The sequence below is a fragment of the Leptopilina heterotoma genome, unplaced genomic scaffold (assembly GCF_015476425.1).
Source record: "Leptopilina heterotoma isolate Lh14 unplaced genomic scaffold, ASM1547642v1 Lhet_44, whole genome shotgun sequence".
In the NCBI taxonomy this organism is placed as follows: domain Eukaryota; kingdom Metazoa; phylum Arthropoda; class Insecta; order Hymenoptera; family Figitidae; genus Leptopilina; species Leptopilina heterotoma.
Window position 1 is genome coordinate 3,668,513 of NW_025111084.1, and position 19,460 is coordinate 3,687,972.

General features: G+C 27.8%; 2 protein-coding genes across 3 annotated transcripts; both read right to left on the reverse strand.

Annotated features, from left to right (window-relative positions):
• Positions 1–210: 210 nt before the first annotated feature.
• LOC122506862 (protein smoothened) lies at positions 211–5,980 on the reverse strand. Its single transcript, XM_043619245.1, has 8 exons — positions 5,419–5,980; positions 4,834–5,142; positions 3,842–4,288; positions 3,284–3,456; positions 2,501–2,841; positions 2,123–2,324; positions 1,825–1,995; positions 211–1,622 (listed from the first exon to the last, which is right to left on the reverse strand). The coding sequence occupies exons 1-8, from the start codon at positions 5,422–5,424 to the stop codon at positions 401–403; spliced, it is 2,871 nt and encodes a 956-aa protein (XP_043475180.1). The 5' UTR covers positions 5,425–5,980; the 3' UTR covers positions 211–400.
• An 8,313-nt stretch (positions 5,981–14,293) lies between these two features.
• On the reverse strand, positions 14,294–18,878 carry LOC122506904 (ubiquitin-conjugating enzyme E2 G1). Of its 2 annotated transcripts, none has more exons than XM_043619318.1 (6): positions 18,718–18,878; positions 17,349–17,451; positions 17,173–17,270; positions 16,388–16,566; positions 15,551–15,674; positions 14,294–15,224 (listed from the first exon to the last, which is right to left on the reverse strand). In XM_043619318.1, exons 1-5 carry the CDS (start codon positions 18,761–18,763, stop codon positions 15,594–15,596), a joined length of 507 nt encoding a protein of 168 aa, XP_043475253.1. In that variant the 5' UTR covers positions 18,764–18,878; the 3' UTR covers positions 14,294–15,224; positions 15,551–15,593. The 2 variants fall into 2 exon arrangements, with proteins under 2 accessions (XP_043475253.1, XP_043475252.1); XM_043619317.1 differs by having other exon boundaries at positions 14,294–15,262; positions 18,718–18,877.
• Between the last annotated feature and the right edge of the window lie 582 nt (positions 18,879–19,460).

Consider the following 19,460-nt stretch of genomic DNA (forward strand, 5'->3'; position numbering starts at 1 on the left):
TTTTAAACTAAATCAATTTAGAAATTGGTTTTTTATGTAAAATGATCTCACAGTCGATCTCTATTATTTAATTATTAAAAGATAATAATATTAATAACAATCTTTCTATAAACACACAATTTATTCAATATTCAATTTTTATAAGTTTTTTATATACAAATCTTACACACAAAAAAAATTGTAAAAAAGTCTCTCTATAAAAATTAGAGTTCTTTTTGTATAAAAAGTTAAAAAATTTTCTATTAAAAAAAAAAGAAGAATAAATCTCGTTTTTTCTAATACCTGTTGTCACTAGCGTAATACGTAATTTAATTTACGTAATCGAGTAATAATTTCGAGTATTAAAAACTCCCTTTTCATTCAAAAAGAAAAATTGTCTTTTTTCTAAAAAGGGGAAAAATTAAGTCTTTTTTCGATTGTTGATAATTTTATCTATACTTTGTTTCAATTCTTCCATTTCGAGAATATCGAGAGGAACGGAAGTTTGTGTTGCGATTTCCCTCGCGTTCATCAATGCTTCATTTTGATTACGTCCCATTTCTTGACAAAATGGAGCTAAATTTGATGCTAAATCACCAATACCACCAACTTTTCTATTATCCTTAATTTCAGTCTCTGTTTGAATTTTAATATCACTTGAATCTTGAAGAAAATGTTTTAATGTCGTCTCATCTTGAATAATATATTTATTACTTCTTCGACTTTCCATACTACGTCTTCCATTTTCATGATTAAAACTTTTATTACTACTTTTACTTTTACTTCGTTCTTGAGTTTCGTCTGGATTATTCAACATTTTCGTCTCCTCATCGGCATCAGTTTCACTTTCCTCTTGCTCCTCTTCCTTCGGTGCATTATCAACTTCAATTTCATTACTCTTCATTTCCCTCGTTGCTTGTGAACTTTCATTCTTCTCCTCACTACTCAAATTCTCATCACTTCCACTACTATCCGATAATAAAAATGGAAACAATTTACCAGCACTTTTTGCATCCATAATCATTGGAATATCGTGTCCAGTGAATGCTGAACGTCGATTCATATTTGGCATTTGAATTGCAGGAACATTTTGTCCACATCCATTGGTGAGGGCATTTAATATTTGTGCTCCCAATTGACTTTCTTGTGATGTTGTACTGCCACGACGAAATAATGGTCCATCTTTGTGCGATCTTGATTTACCAAAATTACGTCGTCTTTTATCGCGACGATTTCTTGAACTTGCAACTTTCATTGTTGTCTTTTTCTCCTCAACTTTCACCGAATATTGTGAATCGACGGAATTACGTCGCGATTCCACGGAAACACGACGTTGTATACTCACAATTTCTGAGTCAACGGAATTTCTTCGATTGCTCGATACGGAACCAGATGAGAATAATTTCTCAACAGCTCCACGACGTGTCACTAACTTTGGTAAGGCTGCTGCCCATGTTGAACTCAATGGTTGTGATGCGACTGATGTCAAATCAAAATTCAAACCCACTGGATCCACATGGGAATTACAAAAACTAATCGATAGACGTCCATCATTGTTGAATGTTTTTCGTTTAGCAAACGCTTGAGCAATGACTTTGTGCTTCTTTAGCTTTATCGGTTCTTCTTTCTCGCGATTGAAAACCCTGCAACATTTTTCTCAATTACTCTTCGTCCATAAATCTAACTTTAATAAAGTCTAATAGTCTTTAAACTTTAATAAAGTCAAAATTAACAAAATAAAAAGCTTTTGTGAAGAAGCATAAAACTATGGCAAAGAATTAAAATCTTTGTCATCGCCACTTAAGGACTTAATAATTTATCAATCATTTAGAATTAAATATTTGCCTCCGAAAAAAACGAATCCAAATATCAACTGTAGATCCAGTCCAGACCCAGGACGACATTAAAATGCCGGCGAAAAAATGACTCAACAAATGAAGCTGCAATTTTGCGAGACTCGGACGTGACTCCATTCTGCAGTCCGAGACATCAGAGTATTTCGTTGTTATTCGACACCTAAAAATATAAACAACATTCAATAATAATAATAAAATAATATTTAATTTAACATTCCAAGTAGATGAAAAAAATAAAACAGCAAAGTACAAATAAATTAGTTAAACATAAAACAATCATTTCTCACATCATGTGTTTTTTGAAACTCTGATTCCATTCGTCAGAGTGATAGAATTCATAAATATGACAATAAGTCGTTACAAATATTGCCGTGAATGTAAAAACAGAAAATAATCCCATTCTCACGATAGTTTCCCTAATTTTTGAACTTGCATGCTCCGATATAATATCCTGACTGCCAATCTTCAACTGAATTAAAGTTATTAATCCTAAAAAGAAAGAAAATGAAAATTAAGGATAAAAATTGTAAATCATAATGTAAATTTTACTATTAAATTAAATAAACACTTATAATACTATGCAATTATTACTATTCACTATTTTTTTAACTCGAGAATATTTTTCTCGACAATATAAAAATAAAAATAACATAAAAATTGCATACCTCGGGTCAAAAAATATCCGCCAATTAATAAAACGCATATCAAGGGCCCCAATAAAAAGCAAAATCTCACTACGTGATTAAAATATCCAACAAAGCAAATTCCAGTTACACTATTGCCATCGATTTCGCCCAATGCCATAATAGTGACTGTTAGCATAAGTGGTATGCACCAAGCCATAAGATGAAAATATGCGCCCTTTTTGTCAATTTTATCCTGTATTTTTCCCAGTGCTTGAAAGCTCATATGCCAAGCGTATGTCAAAATAACGAACCAAACCATTGATGCCACTAATGAGTAATAAATCATGACAAACACAACCACACACGACAGATTTCCTCCGCTGAAAACAAAACAGCAAAAACATTTTTAATTCAAAATTTCTTTCTAAACTTTCCAAGTACTTTAAAATTATAATAAAAAATAAACCATTTCAAAAAATCTCTAATTTTTCTTTTGTCATAGAAAAGCATTACAAAAATCTTTAAATTTTCAAAGAATTTAAAATTAAACTGAGGTAAACAAAAGCTAGAAGAATATTTGAGTTTCCTGGTCACGAAAAGTGAGAATAAATTATTAATATTAAAAATCAAAAGGTGAGAAATACTCGTGATGAACATGAAATGAATAAGCAAGCAATGTCTAGTCTCTTATCCTTGGAAGACAATTACACATTATCAAAAGTACCTAATAAAAATGTAAATTAACCAATGTGGAAACAATGTGCAATAAAAAAAATAAAAGACACTGCTTCTATTTCAATTCTCTTTTTTTTTCAACGATACCTTGGTTCACCCATTCTCAAAGTTCCATCCTTCCTACAAATAATAACTTCTCGATTTCCTGGACTAAATTGAATCAACCATCCAATACACGACACCATAAAACAACAATTTATATAAAATATCACAAGTGCCGGATATTTGTTTCCACTCCTCCAATCCACCATAAATGTCAACTAGAAAAAAAAATACAAACATATTACAATTCTACAACCAATATTACTATCAGTAATATTTAATTTTTTTTTACTAAACTATTTTTACTTTTCTGTACAATTAGTAACTATTTCCAAAAATTAACAGAAGAAGAGTTTTTCTCTTTTAACAATCCTCTGGACAAAAAAATCACTTTCTTAAAAGTTCATGTCCGCCAAATAATGTTCCAAAACATTTTAAGAACACGGATGTTTAAATAATGTTCTAGAACATTTGTCGGACATGAAACTTTCTAAAAATGCCTCAAGAAAGTCTTTAACTTTTCTTTAAGAACATGGTTCAAGGTCCAGAGGGAAAAGAGATTTTCTCCTTCAACAAAAAGAGAACAATTTTCGAAAAATTTACCACTGCAAAGAAATTGAATGCCAAACAGATTCCACCTCCCCAGGCAATAAAAGAATGAATTTGTTTATGCTCATCGCTCGAGTATAGTGGATTATTGCAAGGCATACCACAGCCATCGATATCATCGAATAATGCAAGTTGATTGTCAGTTGGTATCAGGGGTTCCAAACATTTGCCAGTATTATTAAATTTAATATCTCTTGGTTCGTGAAAATTGCTGCAACCAGTTGGAAATAGTGTCGTATCGTCGCATCTTATAATACTTGGCCAAATTGTATTATTCAAAACTGCACGACAAGGACCCATTGCCATTCTACAAGTCTCTTGCGTTGGTAAATAGACATTGTCATTGTAGCAATTTGGCATAAAAAGTGAGCAAATTAACAATTGCGCAAAAGCCCAACACTTTGGAATATGCCTCAGTGCCTGAAGTTCTGACAATTTCTCCTAAAATTGAAAAATTCGTTTGTCATTCAAAGTAAATACAATCCTTCCTCTCACTGTTTTAACTTAAAATTGTCAAAGTGCCACGAATTGACACCAAAAATATGGATTAAATCATAAATTAACCCAAATTTCGGTATTAATTTGGTATCAATTTGATATCAATTTAAATACTTTAAAGAAAACTGTACTATGAGGAAGAAATATTAAATTTATCCAGAGTATAAATTTATATTTACATTAAGAAAACAAGTAATTGTTATTTATTAAAATTCCAGGAAAACCTTACTTTAATACAAGAATAAATTTAAAAAATGTACTAAAACAAAAGTAGGTACAAAACAACAATGTTTGATTTTCAAAACTAACAATAATTAATACACTAAATTAATTTTTCTAAAAGAGTAAAAAATTAAACAGAACATTTAAAAGGAAAACATATTTAAGAAGCAATACAAGCATCGAGAAATTAATACCGAAACTTGATCTCTTGCATTAAAATAAGGTTTCCCTGCAATGTTTTTTTTTTTTTTGCCCCTTTTACGCACCTTGATCATTTCGATCGATGAATATTGAGGAATAAGATCAAAAGATGTTCCGGCGTATGGAAGAATTGTTCCCATACAAGAAAGATAATTTCCCGATGTGTAAATGCATTTTGATTTTCTAATGCACTTTGAATGTTCCCCAATGTGAGGATAATCAGATTCCATTAATTCATGTCTGTATCTCTCGTCCCTGTCTCGACTCATTTTTTCCAATTCCTTCCAAGATTCACTTTCCGACATTTCATATCTTTGAGCAAAATTGCAACCAACTCCGAGTAAAATAAAAAATAAGTACATTAAATACATCATCTGAAAAAAAAAGAAAAATCAATTTTAAAGTAATTCAAAAAAATACTTCTATTCTCCTTAGGCATTTAATTATTAACACTTCCATTACATATTTAAAATAATTAAATGTTATTATAAAAATCAAATTATTAAATGCTTGATAAAAAAAATGACTACTTTGCTATATCAAAGAAAAGAAGAATTAAAAATAACACTTCGTCTGTAGAAAAAAAAATCTGAATAAAAAATAAAAACAGAATAAAAATAGTATAATTTTAAATTTCTATAAATACTTACGACCATTTTCACCTAAAACAAATCCAATTTTAAACAAAAAAAAACCAAATGAAGAGATTTAAAAAGTAATCAATCTCATCGCAAATGTGTTTTTGTCTCAAGCCTTTGGAATTTGAAAATAAAACAACACGTGGTTACTGTGAAACAACGGGTTTCAAACAAGTGCATGCGTAGTTGCATTGTTGAAAATAAAATCCGAAAGTTAATACTTGGATTAAATTTGACACTTAATTGAAGAGGAAAAAATAAAATTTCATGAGAAATCGCGCACAATATTTCACTTTGCGACTCGACAAAACCAAGCGTCGCAGGTTAGTCTGGACAAAGCGTCGTTCATCCTCCAAGACTCGAAAGCAGCCACATCCCGCATAACCATACCCGACCCCAGCGGAGGACCACACACAACTTCGTCCGCTAAGGGACCACCCACGACCATTGTCCATTAGAAACTTTCTTTACCGATATTCTACCTCGACCTTCAAAAATTTGCCCAATGCAGGCAAAAAAAGTTTTTCTCTCAAAACTCTCCAAAATTTAACCCATTCAAACTAGTTCGAAACTAGTTAAATCGGAGTAAGAAAAACGTCTTATTTTAAGGCAACAATCTTAAATTAAGATGCAAAATTTTTAAGACAGCCAATGCTATAAATCAAATAAAGGACTTAACGAATCATAAAAATTATTACAACGATCTAAAGAACAATAATATTAACTTCTGAGAAGTTCATAAAACAATAAAGAGTAAATTTTAATTTATCAGCTTTAAATTCAGAACTATCTGCTACAATATATGTATACGATATTAAAAATTTGAAATTCAGAGCCTAAAGATTTTAAACAAAATACACACCTTTTTTTCAGAAAAGTTTTTCCAAACATCTATCAAAGTCCCAGATTATTATCCAAAAAGTTTGCTCTCCGAAAATTCTAGAAAAGAATATTTTGTATAAATACGACGAATAAAAATATCCATAAAAATGATTGGATAAGTAAACGCGAAAATTATACTTACTCGAAATTAATTACATTTAAATGATTTTGACAATTTATTAAAATCAAACACATAACACTCACAGAAAAAAAGCAATTGCGATTAAAACGAACGCAATTATGAATAAATCACTCCGATTCCGGATAAAATACCTAAACTGCAATATTTTTTAATAATTAATACTTTATAACACTCAGAAAAAAATTTGTTTGAAACAACCATACAAACATAATTTTTTTCTGAGTGGATGCTGTTGATACAATCAATAAAAAAAATAATTCTTTATATAATAAAAGGGAAAATTATATCTATATACACCCAGAGAAAAAACATTTGACTCAGAGCCTACTGAATTATATATTTAATTCAACTATATTTGATTTCTGCTAAATAAAATTATTGTTTAAAACAAATAAATAATTTAGTAGGCTCTGTGACGAACATATACTTTTAATTGACTCAAATAAATTACATTTAGTTTAAATAAAACATTTCTCTAGGTGTACCCATCAATTTTGTATTTATTTGGTTCACATAACCGATTATTAATATTGTGTATTATCAAAAATAAATATTTATACTAAAATCAAATAATATATACCATCAAATATATTTGAACCAGAAATTTCATACTGTAAAAAATAAGCCCTCTTTTGACTAAAACGGTTTCTTTTTTAATTTAATCTTGAAAGTATGATTTTAAATTTAAAAATTGAGTTTCAAACTTCAAAATACAATTTCAGAATTCGTTTTTTCTGAGTCCTTGAAGCAGATTCCATTTAATTGATTTAAATAAAAATTAGTTAAAATAAACAAATATTAATATTTGAAAATAGACAATTAATCGTTTATTTGAATCAAATAAATTTTTTTCAATTTAAACATAATATATAGTAAATCTAAAATATTATAAACGACTTTCAGGTCATTTATAATTTATGTAGATTTAATTGATTCTATAATGATTAATTTTAATTGATTCTAATGATTCACTGTAAAAAGAAAGGTACTAATTTAGTACTAATCTTGGTACTAGATTGAACTTTGATTCTATTTTAATACCGAAATCAGCTTTAATTTTGCAATTTCTTTTTACAGTGTTGATTTTAATTTCATAATTGTAATTGTACTAGCTACCGTAACTACACGCTATTTTTCGATTGTAGTCAGTCGCGAAAAGAGAATAAGAAACTACTTCTAACCAGAGTTAATTAATGAATGACCGAAAAAATTATCTAATGAGTAAAGGGGTTGTTTAAAATTTACATTAAAAATGTAAACATTTCTTGTGGAGCCAGTAATTGTGACTCAAATTATGAGCCTATGGGATCCATTTCTACTGGTTATTTCCAGTAACTATGACTCAAATTATGAGCCGATGGGATCCATTTGTACTGGCAACTTCCAGTATATGTAACTATGACTCAAATTATGAGCCGAAGGGATCCATTGGTACTGGCAAATTCCAGTAACTGTGACTCAATTTATTATGAGCCGAAAGTATTCCCGATTTTCCCTACCTGCTAGTCCTACCTGCCCGATTTCTACCTACCCGATTATTTTCATTTATATATTTTGTTACGTTTATCTAAGCGTCTAATTAATGAAAACCTATTTCTAAAAATCACGAGCGGCCTATAAAAAAAAGCTAGCCTACCTGCCCGATTATTTTTTTTCCTTTATCAAATCGACTATATAATTCAAAACCTATTTTTAATTAAACTAAATGTTCCAATTGACGCTTAAATTCGTAAACGTCGGAAAACGTCGTCCAGGAGTCCAGGTACATTAGACCCAGACTAGGAATAAGCGAAACCACACAACTTTAGCATGTGGAATCGCCAACAAAACAATTTCTGAAAAAAACAAGGATATAGGGTGTCCAGCGATTCTTGAAAACAAAATACAAGGAATTTTCAAAATGTTTTAAAGTCTAGAATCCAAAATAGTCTAAAAAAAGCCCAAAAGTCTACTTTTTGCACTTATTTTACAATAATTACATCGAAAGAAAAAATGTTTATCATTTAAAACGAAATAAAAAAGATTCGTAAAATTACCGACTAGTAACTGTCAGTTTGGAAAATTTCAACAATTCAAGGTTTTGCTCCAAAAATGAAAGAGATTTCAAGATTTCAAAATGAAAAAAAAATCAAAAAGATTCAAGGTTTTGAAGGTCGCTGGTCACCCTGCATTTGTGTACCCTTTACAGAATTCTTTACAATAAATAAGAATTTAATTTATATAAATAAGAAAAGTCGTTTGATTTCGAAGGTTTAACAGTTGAATGTAAAGGCAAATAAAAATCAAGAAATTGTGAACAATTGAATTGAATAACAAATATGTGAGGCAGATTTTATAGATGGTAGGGTATAAACCCAAATGGCAGTACCAAAGAAATTAAATAAAAAAAAATACCAAGAAATTAAATTAAAAATACAGAAACAAAAATATAGAAATTATTGAAATTATATCAAAAATCGAAAAATATAATTCATGTACAACTAAATATTAAAAAGATAAAGTAACTAAACTTGTAAAAAAATCTGTAAAGGGTCCATCACAGTAAAAATGAAATCTTATTTTCAGATAAGCATGAAATTATAATTAATTGAGTCTTGAAAATGTAGTCTTAATTTAAACTTAAACTTACGTGAAAGCAACATGTTTACTTTCATTTTACAAAGAACATGAAATTTAGATTTAGTTAGATCTTAATTTAACAGGCACTGTCTCAAATTCAGCACAAAGCTAATCTTTTGAATTAGTTATTTTGATCTTGATTCGCAAGGCTAAATTTTTTGAAATCGAAAAAAATTTGTCTTAAATAATAAAATTAAAAAAAAAATAATTGATAATTCTCTTAAATTTTGTTCACATTAGAGAGCTAAAAATCAGCATTAAAAATCTATTCAATAAATCAATAAATAGCGTCTTGAAAATGTTGGAAATTAAAATAAGTCTCCTTTCTTTGCTTAGAATAAGATTTCCTTTTTACTGTAAAAAAAACAAGTAAATACATAACAAAATACACAAAATCATAATAAAGAAACATTGTAAACAACATAGTGACACAGAAATAAATAGTAAAATAGTAAATAAATAAATGGCACTGGTAGACTCCAGTAACTGACTCAAATTATGAGCCGAAAGAATCAGTTTCTACTGGTAAACTCCAGTAAGTGACTCAAATTATTATGAGCCGAAAATGTTTCCGATTTTTTTCCACCTGTAAAAAAAGCTAGCCTACCTGCCCGATTTTGTTTTCTTTATAAATCGACTATTTAATTGAAAACCTATTTTTAATTAGGAAAATGAATGTTTCAATTGACGCTTAAATTCGTAAACGCTGGATAAATGGAGCCCAGGTTCAAAAGACCTACACTAGGGACGCATCCGACACCTGAGCTCAAGAAAACTGCAATATAAATACAAAAAAAAAAACAAATAAAAGACAAATACAAGAAAAAGAACACAAATTACATAAATAAATACACTGGAACCTCAATCCAGTGTACTTTTTTTGAAAGTGGTGTTTTCTGATCCAAAAGCAAAACAATTAAGATCGTATGAAAACGTTACTATAACAATTTTATTTTTTTATTAATAATTATTCACTTCTCTATAAAATTAATTTAAAATTGTATAATAAAATAAAATTTATTACTTTCAGATAACTATCAAAGTAATAAAAAAGCCGAAATTTGTTTCAATTAAAATATTGTGTTTTTTAAACTTGTCCCTTTTTTGTAAATAAACAAATTATGTAAGTAAAAATTATAAAATTCAAAAATTTAATTGCATTTGCATTAAGAGGGCCATCCTTTTCTACAAAAAAAATTTTTTAAAAATTGAAACGTCACACGATCGAGATTCCAATGTATAAAAATAAAGACAAAACATGAACAAAGCAAGAAAAAAAAACACTGACAAAAATATTAATTTATGTATAGAAAAAATTTAGTAACATTTAGTTTACTGTTTCGGAATTTAGTGCTCTCTAAATCTGAATATGTGAAAATTCACATATTTGTACGTTATAAGTCGTCTTCTCGTTTAATAAGTGCATATACACTTATTGATCGAGAAGACGACTTATAACGCACAATAAGTGAAATTTCACATATTCAGATTTAGAGAGTGATAAAATATAGTACAAAATTAATATTTTTTGTCAGTGGCGTCACTATGTTGTTAAATGCCTTCCCTGTTTTAACAAAATTTTAAATTTTAGTTTAATTCAAGTTAATTTAATTTAGTTAAAAATTCAACTTTAAAAAATAAATCACTTTAATATTAATTTAAATTTTATCCATATTTTTAAAATATTAAATTCAAATTAATTAATTAAATATTAAAAGCGACAAATAAAAAATTGATTTTCAATTCTAAAAAATAATTTACTTTAATGATTTTAAATAAAGAAAATTAATCAAAAAGTCAAACAGAGAAGGCTTAAAATAATATTGAGTCGACTAATTGATCGACTCAATCTTGTGGCATCACAGTTTGTGATAAACCACGTGTGATTCCCTCGGTGGATGATGAGCCCACGTTGTGGCGATGGGATTGTGCGTCATCGCCCTTTCTGGATCACCCTTGAAGATCCCTGTTTTTTGAACGCACTTCTGCGCCAGGTCAAGGGCTACACGGAACCGTGAAATTAAAATTTGAAAAAAAAGTTTAAAAAATAGACTAAATAAGCTAATAAAAAAAGTTTAAAAAATAAACTACGTAAACTACAAAAAAAAAAATGAAAAAAATATACGGCAGTGTGCTGGGATCTCTTTTCTTCTCCACATCTTTTGATTTGTCCTTATTTATAATGTCAAATTGACATACTGAAAATAAAAAAAACTAATTAGAAAAACTAGAGAAATAAAAAATAAATTGTAAGTTTTTCATAGGCTTTAAAAAAATGAATATTTTAATTATTAATTATTCGTGAAAGAAAAAATAACCTAAGCTGGCACATTTTATACAAATACTTGTAACAAATTTCGATAAATAAAAACGTTTAGGTAATATTTTTGCCAAAAAACAAAAATAATTTATATTTTTCCACGGACCACACAAAACTTTAATGATTTTTTGATTATTTTCACAATTCATTGCGCAAAAATGGAAAATAATTAAAGATTACACCGATTACAAACAACAATTGAAAAAATGAAAGACAAACTTTGACAACAAACCTTTTCTTCTATTTTCGAGGACATTTGTAATAATAAAAAAAATTAAGGAAAGCCAACCAAGTATTATTAATTTGTTTTGACTTATTTTTTATAATTTGTCGATAATTAAAAACTCAAAAACTGATATTTTTTGCGACTATTTCTTTGTTGACATATTTGGATGATGTCAAAATATTGAAGTAAATCTCTCGACGGCAAAGTTTTATTCGAATAACCTACTTATTTTTGCCACTGCATAAAAACTTTCATCATTTCTCGATTATTTTGACTTTATTTTAATTAAAAAACTAATATTCACGTTTAGATCGAACACTACAATTGAAATAACAAAAGAAAAATATTGACAACAAGGTTTTCGCCCACTTTCAACAACGCCATTTGTGGCCATTTGCAATAATTGGGAAAACTGCCAACCTAAGATAATGAAAATAACTCAGACTATTTTACCGACAGAAAAAAATCTACATTACCGATTATTGCATATTAGACAATTTCACTATTTTTCCTCAATAATCATTATTATGGACATATTTTATAACAATATTGTTATTTTATTAACGATTAAGCAATCGTATTACGATTTTTTGGAAATCTGAAACTTTTTACCTGTTTTTCTTTGTTGAAACATTTTGACGTCAAAATGTTGAGGTTATTCTCTCAGCGTCAAAGTTTTACCTAAATAAACTATTTTTCTTTGCTACTGCCAAAAAACTTTTATAATTTTTCGAATATTTATACCCTATTTTACTTAACAAACCAATAATTACATGTGGATTAAACAATATAATTGAAATAATAAAAGATTAACTTTGACAATGAGTTTTTCTTCTACCTCAGACGACGCCATTTGCAATATGTAGGAATTGTCAGGAATGCCAACCCAAGATAAACGAATAATGAGCTATTACTATTTTACCAACATAGGAAAAAATGGAATTTTTATACAATAGAGATTTTACTATATTTTTTCTTTTTTCACCTTTTACTGATTGCAAACAACTCAATATCAATTAAGTTGTTTTAAAAAATATGTTTTTATAAATGCAAAATTATTTACCTGTTCTTTTTTATTGAAACAATGTGGCGTCAAAATATTGAGGTTATTCTCAAGGCGTCAAAGTTTTATCTAAATAAACTACTTTTCTTTGCTACTGCCAAAAAACTTTTATAATATTTCATATATTTAGACCTTAATTTACTTGAGGAAACAATAATTACGTTTGGATTAATTAAAATAATCGAAATAATAAAAGATTAACTTTGACAATGAGTTTTTCTTCTACCTCAGACGACGCCATTTGCAATATGTAGGAATTGTCAGGAATGCCAACCCAAGATTAACGAATAATGAACTTCTACTATTTTACCAACATAAGAAAAATAATTTACTTTACAATAGAGATTTTACTATATTTTAATTTTTTGTAATTATTTTTACTTTTTACTGATTGAAAACTGAATTTAAACAATAAAAATATGTTTTTAAATGCAAAATTATGCATACCTGTTCTTCTTTACTGAAACAATGAGGTGTCAAAGTATTGAGGTTGTTCTCAAGGTGTCAAAGTTTTATCAGAATTTACTAATTTTCTTTGCTATTGACAAAAAAACAATAATTTATCGCTTATTCAGATATTATTCTACTTGACAAAACAATAAGTACGTATGGATATAATTGAAATAATGATGAACGAAAAACTTTGACAATGATTCTTTCTTCTACTTCCGTCCGACGGCGCAATTTGCAATAGTGAGAAGGACAGGTATACCAACATAGCAGACATTAAAACAAGCAATTTCATTGGTTGCTCCAAAGGCGGCACTTCTTTAAATATACAAAAAGTTTAATTAAAATGTTAATAATTAAAATTGTTTATTAAATTAATTATCTTAAATAATTAAACTATTTAAATTAAATTTTAATTACCTTTTGCAATTTAACTACCTTTGTTTAAATAATTGAATTAATACATTTTTGTTGATAAACTAAAAAATTTTACATAAATAAATATTCTGTAATTTAATAGCATTGAAAATAATTGATAACTAATTGAAATTAATAATAATTAGTTTAAAAATACTGAAAAGAATAGTTAATTTCACGCGTTCCAAAAAAAATCTTTATCATGAAAGGAGATATTTAAGAAACAATGACAATTATGCTTCATACAAAATTGTAATTCAAAAATTATGTTTATGTTTTTATTGCAGCAAATTTAAAAAAAACTAAATTTATTATTTTGTACGTAATAAAAAAATTTACTAACACTGAACGGTAAAATGTGATGTATAACGTTCCTTTTTTTTAACTCTCTACTTCACAATATTTTACAAATTTAAAATTGAGACTAATCTGATAAAAAAAAAAATTAAGACAATTAAATAATCACAATTCTTTGTTGCAAAACAATTAATGACCTATAGTTATTGTCAAAAATACTGCCATAATGACAAACATTCTCCATAATTTAGTAAGTACAATATTAAAAAAAAATCAGTACAGAAAAAGAATAGCTGCTAATTTAATTATTTTTTTTATACAAATTATCCAAATAAGGAGAAATAAATTCAATTTAATCTGAAGATTATTAGAAAAAATTCAAAAGAATTTTTCTTCAGTGTTTTTTATCAAATTTAATTGACAATATGAATGTAAAGTGTTTGTTGTTTCACAAGAATTGAAAAAAATCTATTTTTTTTTTAAAAAAAACTTTTTTTTATTTTTCAGAACCGCAAATCCGTGCGCAAGAGAAGATTCATACTGGCGCAAATTGTAAAAATTGGTGAGAAAATTCTATTTTTTTTCCTAAGCCGTTATTAGCGACACTTCACTTTAATTCTCACTGTTTTTTTTTCATGACATCAATTATAATTTAATTAGAATTCGTTATTTTGGCAACTTACGGTTCAAGAAGAAATCTTCCTAACTTTATATTCTAACGCAGTAGTCGTGTATTAACGAATTACCCGATATTAACATAGTATCAAAGCAATTCGAGCGATATTTCTCCCATCACTGACATTATTATAATTATTAATATTATTACATATTCGACGATTGTTTTTTTCTTGTTCTTTGACTTTACAAAAATTTATTTATATATTTATTTTTTTATTTATATATATTTATAGATTTTATATAATGAAAAGTAAGAAAATATGAAAGGACATTGAGGAAATTATCGATGAGTAATTGAACGTAGTAATTTAAATTAAAAAAAATAGAAAGAAAGGAAAAAAATGGATATGGAGATCAGGTGATGGGGGAGGATTTTTTGATGGTAAAAAAAAGAGAGGGAAGAGGGAAACGTTTAGATTACAGTAACTAGTAGGTAATATAAAGTAGAAATTGTACAGGTGATTTCTTTTCTTTTTTTTTGTTTTGTAATATGTATAGTAAATTAGATTTAGTAGTTAATCATTGTAAAATGTGAGCTGCATGTTATTTTTTTTCTCGCGTTGAATGATGGTATGTTTAAAAAAAAGTGGCGGAGATCCATTGAACGCTTGACAAAATTTGCAAGAGATCGACTTTCTCCCTTCAGCTCTGCGAAAGAATGGGTCGAGAGCCAAATGTGACAATGTTGTCCACGAATAATTATTTCTTTTCGCTTACGGCTTCCCTACATCCATGAAAATCGCCAAATGTAAGACAAAATTACTAAAAATAAAGACTAAATTGATAAAATTGTTCAATATTTTAAGGAAAAGTAATTAAAAATATTTTTAAAATATATTTTTCAAAATTTCTTTCAAAATATTCGAAATATTCTTTAAAAATTTTGAAAATTTCTTTGAAATAAATTTTAAAAGACAATTTTTAAAATAAATTCAAAATAATTCTATTTAAAGTTAAAATTCTTTTTTAAATGCAATCGTAGCGATTGAAAAAAATAAAAATAGCGATATTAAAAAATAAAAATTTTCGGTGTTGACAAAAAAAACTCACCAGAATTAAATAAGTCTTTCCGTTTTAATAAAAATCATTCCCCCTACGCACACTCTTCTTGGCTTTTTCTGACACACCTTGCCACCTTCCGCTTGAACTCCGCATAAGTTTCTCGCCATTCTTTCTACAATTTCAAAAGGCAAACAAAAATTAATCATCGTCGACAACTATTATTTTCACAGTAATAATTAATTCAATTTTATTCATATTTTTATTCATTTTTTTTATTTTTTTACTTGTTTTGGACCATAGAAAGTTTAGAACTATCGTTGATAATTATTAGTAATTAATTTAAAAACTAATTTATTAATTTAAAAACTAAATTATTAATTTAAAAACTAATTTATTAATTTAAAAATAATTTATTAATAAATTAGGGAATTTATTTGAAAAATCAATTCTTAATTAAAATAGGATTAAATGTTGTTTGTCAATTAATATTCTGATAAACTTTTATGGAAATAAGACGTTTTCGTTTGTTTGGCCAATCAAAAAAAACATCTTGTTTTTGAAAATTATTTAAGTCAAGAAAATATTTATCTGATAATAGAAAAGTAATCGGTTATTTAAAATAAATAAATTTTCTCTTCAGTGTAAGATTATTTACAAGAAAATTAAAAAAAAGAAAATAAAGAGAAAGAGAAGAAAATTCATTATTTTTTAGAGATCTGACAAAAAATTAATTATTATTGTGAAAATAATTGAAACGTATTTGATCCAAATTATTATTTTTTTTCAAAATGAAGAGCAAAGACCATTTGTGTTGCGTTCTAACAATATTTTTACGCGATAACAATGGGCAATGGATGTGTGAAATTGAGAGAGAAAAAGACTCACAGCAGCATCTACATTAGCTGGACTTTCGTCATTTGGATCAGCGAGCATACTGATGACGCTTATGAGAATGGTTTCCACTGTATGCACCGGTAACCACCGTTCTGAAGCCTTCTCGTATCCCCATTTGTCATCACCAGGCTCATGCAAAATGGATATGCATACATCACCATTTTTTTCGACTGAAAAAAGGAAAAATATTTTAGAAAAACAGAAATTAAATAGTAAATAATAAAACATAAATAAAAATCAACAATAAAAAAGCAAATACAAAAATTATTCAAGGAAAGAAAATTATAAATAGTAACTTATAAATAAACGTTAATTAAAAAAAAATATTTTCAAAAAAAGAAAATGTAATAAATAATAAAGAACAAGAGAAAAAATATTGAAAAAAAAGAAATAAATAAATAGGAAATAAAAGAAATAAATAGAAAAAATATTTTAAAAAAAATGTAATTAAATAATAAAGAAAAAAGAGAAAAAATATTTTTAAAAAACCAAAAGTAATAAATAATAAAGAAAAAGAGAAAAAAGAATGAAAAAAAGAAATATATAAATAACAAATAAAAAAATTAATAGAAATTTTTTTTTAATATTAATATTCGTCAATAAACATAAAATTTAATATCGAAAACATTTTATACTATTAAATCGTATAAAAATAAATGCATATTTTCTCGAATATTAATTTTCAATTTCTTATCAGTTTAATGACGCAAGTAATTTACGATTTCAAAAAAATTGCATTGATATTTTTAGAATAAATAATTAAAAACAAATCTCACTGTTCGGATGCCATATTTCTGTGATAAACTTCATGCGAGGAGGCCTTAAAGGGTATTCCTTCGGAAATTGTAAATGTGCTTTGAAAAAGCCGCCCTCACTGAAATAGAAAAAAAAACAATCTTGTTAATTAAACAATTTTAAATTAAATTCGAAATATAATTTCTTTTATACTCACTACAGTGTATCCGGAGGTCCAATAATAAGCACCTCCCATCGATAAATATCATTATCGTCTATTAAACCTGCTGAAAACCCTTCGACTGGGTTTTTATTCAATTCTGAAAATGAAAATTCAAATTAGAAAAATAGACAATGAAATTAAAAATCTTTTATTTGTATAACAAAATTTGAATTAAATTCAATATGATATAAAATTCGAATTGAAAACAAACTTCTTAATAACAAAAAAAACTTGAGAATTTCAATAAAAGGGATAATTGCTCAATGTATATTTCCGCAAAATACAAAGTCCAAGGTCAATATTGCGAAATTGAGAGAATTCTAGATTATAATGTAGACAAAAGAAAATAAAACGGGTGTAAAAGAAACGAAAATTAAAAATGAAAATAATTGTTGAGAAAAAAGGGCCTAAAGTTTCAATGTTGTAAATATAATTTAAGAGAGTAAATTTGACAAAAAAATCCGAGTAAAAACTCTAAAAGGAAGAAGCGTAGCGTTACGTGATGTGAGATGCGGTGAAAAGCAAGAAATCGAAAGCTATGAATTGTGGAGAAAGTATTGTAACGCATCCGAGAGTTATACAATTTTATAGGTTATGTGTGTTATTATTCCGCATGTGATATCATAGAAGTAATGAATACAAAACTCAATGACAGACACTGTCAAAATGACATTGGTATAACGGTTTAGGACCTCGGTTTTTTTGGGTCATTGTATTCAACCAAGGTTGTGGAGGTCAATCAACCCTCGAAAGTTAGGTTTTAAAACTCGCCATGTGCAAACGAAGAGAGTCGTTTGAAGGCAATCGACCTTCGCTGCCGCCGATGCTTGCTTTCGTATCGCCTCTTTTTTTTTTACCTCCCGACCGTCAAAAAATTGAATCCGATCTTGAAAGAATTTTGTAATGCGCAAAATGTTCTATAAATAAAACGTCTCGACAATTATTTTCGGGTAAAATCCAGGGTCGGCATTGACGACGACGGCGCACAAGTAGCATCAAGAGGCTCCACGCGTGTACAAAAAGCGAAAACATGAAATGCTAGGTTAACGTTATTCAAGGGGGACAAACCCGAACACCACAAGTCGCTTCGTATTGATTTTCACGCCCCGTTTCAAAGCTGAGAATAAAATTCAATTGCATTTTTTTTTTATTAAAAATAAATTTGTGATTTTCCGTATTAGAAAATTGAGATGAAAAAAATTCTTCTCATGTAATACAAAGAAAATCGAGAGTCACAAGCGACAGCGGCAAGGAAGGTCGGTTCGTTTTTCAGTTAAAAATTTGAGAAGTTTGCTTTTCAATTTGACATTCACATATTATGATAATTAAACACTGAACACAAAAATTCAATACACAATAATACCTGCTAATTGTTTACGTAGTAAAAGAGCGGACTGTGGCTCTGACATTAATAAAAGTTCCTTTAAATATGACTAAAATTGAAAAACAATCACTGCGGTTTGACTGGAAAGATGGCTCGGTACGTCGCGGAAACGATAACTACGCATGCGTCTCTGACACAACATATGTTCTTCCGTCAGCGAGAATGCGCCGGCTTTACTAGAGCCACTAGCGACAAATAGTAAAAGTTTCTTTTTTCTCTCTATTTACCGACTGCGATTTAACTCATATCGGTAAGGCAGAAAATATAGTTTACCAACTTTCGATAATTTCCGCCTTTTTGAATTTTTCAATTTTAGCGGCAATTTCAAATCGTAGAAAACCAATATCAGGCAATATAAATTATAAATAATTAAACAAAATTAAAATAAATAAATTATACAATTTCAATTAAATTAATATTTCATCTTTTTAATCTCACTATTGGTAAATTATTAATATTATTACTGTAAATATATTTTTTATTTACAATAATGAAATTTTTTTTTTAATTTCGTTTTTAATTCAAAAACATTTTTTTCCTTTTCGCAAAATTTGTCATAAAAAAATGACGTCGCATTGCAGGTAAATAAAAAAATTGTATATATATTACGTTCAAGTGTGACATGCACGTACATGTCGGTGATTGGAACATGGAGAGGAAGAATGAAAAAGAAATATTCATGTAACCAATGTATCTCTGCCTTCTCAGATTTCGCACGGCTA

Excerpts from the sequence above, each read along its gene's own strand:
- LOC122506904 (XM_043619318.1), bottom strand. The coding sequence starts at position 18,763 with ATGTCAGAGCCACAGTCCGCTCTTTTACTACGTAAACAATTAGCAG. Across the intron at positions 17,452-18,717 it reads ACTACGTAAACAATTAGCAG|AATTGAATAAAAACCCAGTC; the intron begins GTATTATTGTGT and ends TTTCATTTTCAG. Across the intron at positions 17,271-17,348 it reads GGACCTCCGGATACACTGTA|TGAGGGCGGCTTTTTCAAAG; the intron begins GTGAGTATAAAA and ends TTTCTATTTCAG.
- LOC122506862 (XM_043619245.1), bottom strand. Across the intron at positions 4,289-4,833 it reads CATCGATCGAAATGATCAAG|GAGAAATTGTCAGAACTTCA; the intron begins GTGCGTAAAAGG and ends TTTCAATTTTAG. Across the intron at positions 2,842-3,283 it reads TTGAGAATGGGTGAACCAAG|CGGAGGAAATCTGTCGTGTG; the intron begins GTATCGTTGAAA and ends TTTTGTTTTCAG.